The following is a 6,752-nucleotide window of genomic DNA, read 5'->3' on the forward strand; positions in this document are numbered from 1 at the left end:
TTCCCCCTACGGTGACTCGTGGGGTGTCTGCGGTCCCACCTCCGACTTGCCAGTCTCCTGCACCTTCTCCAGCTGTGGCTTCGCCCTCATCTGCTGTAGCTCGAACTCCCTCCTCGTCTCCTCCAGTGACCCTTTCGTCTTTCTCCTCGTCTCCTCTAGCGGTCCCTCCGCCTTCCTCCTCGCCCTCGCTGGACTCAACTTCGCCTCTTGCCTCGCGGTCGCCAAGGACCCCTCCGGCTCCGGCCTTGTGGTTGACTGTGGCCCCGGCTGCTCCCGTCTTATGCCCTCTGGGGTTACCTCCAGCTCCCTGGTTGCCCCCACCCTTTACCTCTTTGCTCTTTGGTTTAGCCCCTTTTGGTTGTCTGCACCTTGTTTCTCTTCCCCGTTTTTCTTTATCAGCTGTTTCTAGTTGTGTTTTAATTAGTTCAATGTATTTAAGTGCGTTTCTTTGAACATTTCCCCAGTCCGGTCATTAACGTCATTAACATCATAACGTCATTCCTGCCTCTTCCCAATAAATCCTATGTTTTCCCCGACTCCCTGGACTCCTGTGCCTGTTTCCCCGCACCATGCCTGCACCTCTAAAATGATCATACAGATGAATCATTACTATTCTTAAACTTAAGCTAAACATTACAACAATCATTAGGGCGATTTGCTGCAGGACTGCATTCATTTTTGCTGGGGGTATCTAGTAAACTCACAGCTATGTATATACTTATACATGTACTTGTAGAATGTACATAGTTCCACACATACAAGGCCTCAGTCCTGATGTACCAACAGACTGAGGAAGTCATTTGTCTGGCCTACCTGCCTATCTATCATCTATCTATCTATCTATCTATCTATCTATCTATCTAAGCAGTCACAGCATTGAGATGCAGTTCAAGGGGGTTGAATATATAATGAAACAATCACAGTGGATAAGTTCTGATACATTCAGTGCAATTAAAAATGAATTGCACCTAGTTCAGCAGGTATAATTGTTAAATATTCATCATCCGTCCATTTTCTGTAACCACTTATCCTGTTCAGGGTCGCTGGGGGTCCGGAGCCTATCTCAGGGGCAATGGGCGCAAGGCAGGGAACAATCCAGGATGGAGCACTAACCCATTACAGGGCACATTCTCACACCATGTGTACCTGTAAATATGCAGAGTGTAACTAAAGTCCAGCTTAGTTACAGTAGTGGTTCCACTTTAAGGGGGGATTGAGCACTGTAAGGTCAAATATGTCTCTTCTTCTCTGCTCTTGGGTAGGAGCTGTTCTTCACCCTGGTCGTGTGAGCATACAGGGCTGTGTAGCTCCTGCTGGACGGCAAAGTTGTGAAGATGCTGTGGTTGGGTTGGGTTGGGGTGGGTCGGGTCTCTGCAGACGTCTGCGACTTTGCCGCAGCAGTGGGTCATGTGGAATTCATCCAGTGATGGAAGCTGTGAGCTGATGTTCTTCAGGGCCGTTATAATAATGGACTGGAGGGCCTTCCTGTCCTGATAGGAGAAGCCGGAGTAACATGCTGTGATGCAGTGCGTGGTGATGGACTCTATAGTGCATCTGTAGAAGCTGACAGGCAGGTGTTGTGGGAGTTATGCTTTCTTCAAACTCCTGAGGAAGTTAAGCCTCTGAAGAGCTTCATTGGCCGTCCCTGTCGTTTTCATAGACCATGACAGGTCTTGGCTGATATGGGCTGCTATGCAGTCATCATCAAATAGAGGAAGCAATCAGGCGCATCTTCCAGTATCTTAGCAAGTGCATTTAACTCCAAATAATGAATTGTGAGCCCAGGTTGTTCCAGCCGGCCATCATTGTCTGTCCTGTCACTCCTTTGCCCAGCACCCTGAGTTTTACTGCCTTCTGACGGCTCACTTTCATGGTCGGTCTTGTTATCAGTGTCACTGAAATTGTCATGAAACACCACAACAGCATCATTGTCACTGTTATTACAGTTATTAAGCTTTGTATTACCTGCTGCAGCAGCTTGCTTATCAAATGCCTGTTTAATGCCATTGCTGAACAAATAATTGCAAGTGAGTCTATGAGGTTTGTGCTGGAAACAGGTGTAACTAAGAAACGGAAATAAGGAAATGTTCCTTTCGTTTCCATATGTGTAAGTAGTTCTTCTACAGCTATTAAAATAAGAACAATGATATAGTTTCACCCTAATCTCTGGCAAACAAAGACAAACAAAAGCAGGTTGCTGGTAAGATCTGAGCAGTCAATATTTAATTATTAAATAATTACTGACATAAAAGTGTGTAATGGGATTACTGGGAATGAGGGGCCCAACTGACACATTTTAGCTAAGATTACTTGGATTACAGTGAATATAATGAAAAGTCATTATAGAGATACAAATAGATTAACTTGTGTGTTACATAACTGGCAAATAATTTCATACTATAAAATGTCAATAAGTAGCAGGTTTTTAAAATGCAAACAGCATTTCAAACAACAAAATATAAAACAGCATGTGCTCAGAATGTGAATATCCATATTTCCTCTATGAGGATGTAGTTTTCCATTGCATCCGCCTTAGTGAAGAAGCCACCCACTTCCTCTGAATATAAAAGCTTTGGTTTCAGGTGTAACACCGGGCACAAGTCAACTACTGCACCACTTACCTGGAAATCAAGTAATACTTTTATTTCATTCAGGTAAGAAAAAAAGACACAGGCTCTTTACAGGTAAGATCTATTCAACTTTACATCACTATAGAATGTATCAGAACCATCCTCTGCTTAAGCATCGTATTTGATGAAAAATGAATGATAATATCCCACATGACAATGACTTATTTTATGATTCTTATGTGTTCTTTCCTTATTAGGGACACCAAGCATGGCTCACACCATAACAGTGGCTCTGTTGCTTTGCCTTCTTCCCTTGTTCGGATATGGGTAAGTGTTTGGTAGCAAGATGTCACCTCCATTGGATCCAAAGCTGCCCAACAGAAACAAGTTGTAAAAGGTTAAATAGGTGGTGGAATTAGTTTGTAGCTTAGCGGGTTGGACACTGAGCCCGTGATGTGACTAGTTGTTTTGTAATGATCCACAGCAGGCAAAGTGATGATCCTCCTTAAAATGTCTTTGTTTAGGCCTCAGTCTCTCTTGACTGAGATCCTGAATTTCAATATTATAACAAATCCAGTTTTCTGAATAGATTCTCTTTTCGTTTGTTTGTTTTAGTGTGGAAGGGCAGCTGAGGCAGCAGACAGCATCAAAGCTGGATACAGGTCTAAAAATGTTACATCTAAACACTGAACATGTTGGTCTCTTTTAATACCTGACTGTGGTGTCCTACCATTGCTCAGAGTGTGAGGGCCACAATATTCTCACCAATGAAAACCCTCTTTTACCAGGTTAAAAAAGCTGATTGGTCTTGACTAATGAAATATTCAAACTCAAAGATGACCACTTGAAAACGAACAACACATGCAGCTAATACAGTGAGATTAGAAAAATACTGGTAGTTTGGTTGTTATCGTTTATCACAACATGGCACTGTTGAATTTTCAGTTAATTTTCTGTAGCCACATACATAATGCCAGTCAGGCAAATCACAGTACAAAATTAATGCATAATTATAATCTTCAATTCTAATTAACTTTGCTTATAATTTCAAATGTAGAATTTAATTTAAAAATAAATGGTGCAGTCTGGGTTTAACAATCGGTAAACAGTAAGTATCTAGGGTTTTACCCATAATGCAGTGAAAACCAGGAGGTACATAAAGCTAAATTAAGATAATGTTTTCTGTATATATTTACATTTCTTTGCCTCTGCAGCTTTACGTTTTAAATGTGTAACGTACAACTTGGAGTGCATTAACAATACATTTGGCTTATACGTTTGTACCTAAAGACTGGCTTAGCAATGGGCAATTTCTAGTTATTGACTAATTTACAGGATTAACAACAGACAAGTTTTGCATTAACAGAAGTGACTTGGGATTTATCAAAGCAAAATGCTTAATCACTGGCAAAAGAAAATTCTACTAATAGATGTGGTTTTGGTTCTTTACAAATTTTATTTGTAAGAACAGGATACTCAGGTAATTCAGAAATTGAATTAGTATTGATTTACAGTCTTTGGCAGGTGTGTATCTGATATTAATAGGCGTTTTTGTGTGTTTTTGCTCCTCATTGACAGGCTTTTGCAAGGCCACCTGTCCACCTGGATGGATCAATTTCAAAAACCGCTGTTTCAAGTACATTGCTGTCGGGAAGACTTGGATTGACTCTGAGGTAACGTTACAAAAGGCCAATGAATAATGAACACCTGAACATCTTTAAGTACTTCAAACTATCCTTTCAAATCACAAAAAACCTAAATATATTTGAACTTTCCAGACAAGAGGCATGTAAGAAAAATGTAACATTTCCAGGTAGCCCAAAATGGTTTTGTTACAAAAATGGACTTTGACAGACAGTTACTTTGGGAAACCATTCCTTTTCAGTTAAACTGCCTGTCCAGCGGGGGAAACCTGGCCTCTATTCACAGCGAAGAGGAATTCCAGTTTATCAAGGCCCTGATCAAAAGCAGAGATTCTGCAGAAAATCCCACCTGGATCGGCCTGACGGACTCTAGCAAGGTAATGGCAAAAAGGGACTCTTTCATTCAGTCTCTTTTCTTTTCTGCTTACAGTATATCTCTGAGCTTGTTTTATTCTCTCGAATATCTTCAGTCATGCTTGAATACACTTATGTCACACTGTGTTCTCTGTTGCCTTCTATACTGGACCCTCTTCAGGAAGGTACCTGGTTGTGGACAGATGGTTCCAAAGTTGATTTCACCAAGTGGAACAGCGGTGAACCAAATAATGTAAATGGAGGAGAAAACTGTGTTCACACAAACTGGAGCGGTAAAGGTGACTTCATTCGCTGCCTTTCCAGTGGCTGGGGTCCTCCTGGTTCTTCCAAAGTTGTGCTAATTAAATAGGCTACAATTCTTGTTAATTATTTTTATCACTACGACCTGTCACTGTCGGGGTTACGGGTTTGACTCCTGGCCTGGCTTAGTGTGTGGAGTTGCATAATCTCCCATGTGTTTGCATGAGCTTCCCCCAGGGAATCCAGTGTCTTCTCAGAGACACATGGTTTACATGATTTAAAGTAGTGGGGTCTGTGCATCTGTGCCTTGAGATGGACCAGCATACCGTCCATGTCATGTGACCTGTACATCCTGACATCAGCTCCAATACAGCCTGTAATTTATCATAGCAAATAAAACACAAACAAATCTGGTTGTCAGTGTTTATAAAAACTTCATGTTGTTAGCATGCATGTTCCGGTTAATTCTAGATAAAATAGATATTCTGTTACAGGTAAAAAGGCATAATTCTTATGTTAGCTCTTTAAACATAGTGTTGCCTCCTCTTAGTAACACGGGAAGCACTCAGTACAATTCAGGAGCCCAGATGTGACTCTCTTGGTTTTGTTATACCTACAGGGGAAAAAGGATGGAACGACATAGCCTGTAACTCCTTCTATGCCTTTGTATGCGCTCGGCACTCTGGCATGTGACACGTGGAATGAAGCCGTGGTCTAAATCAGCAGCATTTCAATGTGACTCCCTTTCCTCTTCTGCGTTCAAGGCACTTTGGGACCCTTTCAGCTTATATCAACTTGTAATGCATTAAAAATGTCACCTCTTATAATTTCAGTTCTTGCTTAAAATACTGTATTAAACTATATTCATCTGCATCAAATGTATGTTTTCTGTTTGATATTTGGCAGATACTTTTACTCAGATCATGCTAAAATTCATACAAGTGTTTATAGATCAACTAAAAACAAAATATTTCAGAAAGTATGACAGTTACTTAATTTACACATTGAGCAGAACATAATTCACATGTCAGAAGTCAGTGAAGGAGGACCAACAATGGACTTCATTACAGAACAAAACACACACCTACTCAGAAACAAAAGGACCACAAGGGCTCAAAACAAGAGGCAGGGAGGGTAAACCAGGAGGGACAAGGGCTGACATAAACACAGGGAAGGGCTTGGGTAAAACAGTAACAAAGGACATCAACACCAGTAAAGGACAATGTATAGTGCCAGAGACCATTTTTGAAGAGGACGCTGTCGCGGAATCAGGTGCAAAGAAACTCCTTTAATTACGAAAAAAGGCAGTTTGTTGTCCAAGTCGTACTAACGGAGAATATAGAACACCAAAAACCCAAGAAGCTGACAGAATTGTTGTCGTGGGGCAGGCTGAGGTCGGGCGATGTGCGGAGTCGATCTTGGGACTTTGCAAATCTCGTGGTCAGGGTACAGGTGGAGGTTAGGTGATTCACGTCGGGCATCAATGGGGCTGAACAGAAACTTGGGGTCTATAAGGCAGAACACAGGTCAGAAAACTCGGAGAGGCAGAAATCGGAAAACGCTTGAACTCAGAAAACACTCTAGAAGATCTTGCATCAGAGTATAAGATCCGATGGCTAAAATAGTCTCCCTTATTTGGAAATAACCTGCAACAGCTTGCAGTAGGTGACTGCACAGAAACCTGAGAAACCGGACAACCCGGTATAGCAGTGTGAAACCGCAAGCTGACAGCTTGTTTAAACGGAGAAAGGTGGATCAAGGAATCCCCGAAGGCGTGGTCTTCCAGACGTCAGTTGGGGATCCCCGGGGTTGATCCGTGACGCAGACTGCTAATGAACCCAGGCCCGGTTCTAGACTGCATTCAATGGGGGGACAGTAAGAGATGTTGCTGGGTCGCTAACATCTAGTGCAGGGGTGGCGAACC

At 42.1% G+C, this 6,752-nt stretch overlaps 1 protein-coding gene across 1 annotated transcript; it reads left to right on the plus strand.

Annotated features, from left to right (window-relative positions):
• The first annotated feature begins 2,606 nt into the window (after positions 1-2,606).
• LOC111854090 (lactose-binding lectin l-2-like) lies at positions 2,607-5,640 on the plus strand. The gene is made up of 7 exons (XM_072704939.1): positions 2,607-2,654; positions 2,828-2,897; positions 3,186-3,232; positions 4,149-4,243; positions 4,456-4,590; positions 4,749-4,866; positions 5,448-5,640. Exons 2-7 carry the CDS (start codon positions 2,839-2,841, stop codon positions 5,519-5,521), a joined length of 528 nt encoding a protein of 175 aa, XP_072561040.1. The 5' UTR covers positions 2,607-2,654; positions 2,828-2,838; the 3' UTR covers positions 5,522-5,640.
• The last annotated feature ends 1,112 nt before the right edge of the window (positions 5,641-6,752 follow it).

The sequence above is a fragment of the Paramormyrops kingsleyae genome, chromosome 22 (genome assembly GCF_048594095.1).
Source record: "Paramormyrops kingsleyae isolate MSU_618 chromosome 22, PKINGS_0.4, whole genome shotgun sequence".
NCBI classification, from domain to species: domain Eukaryota; kingdom Metazoa; phylum Chordata; class Actinopteri; order Osteoglossiformes; family Mormyridae; genus Paramormyrops; species Paramormyrops kingsleyae.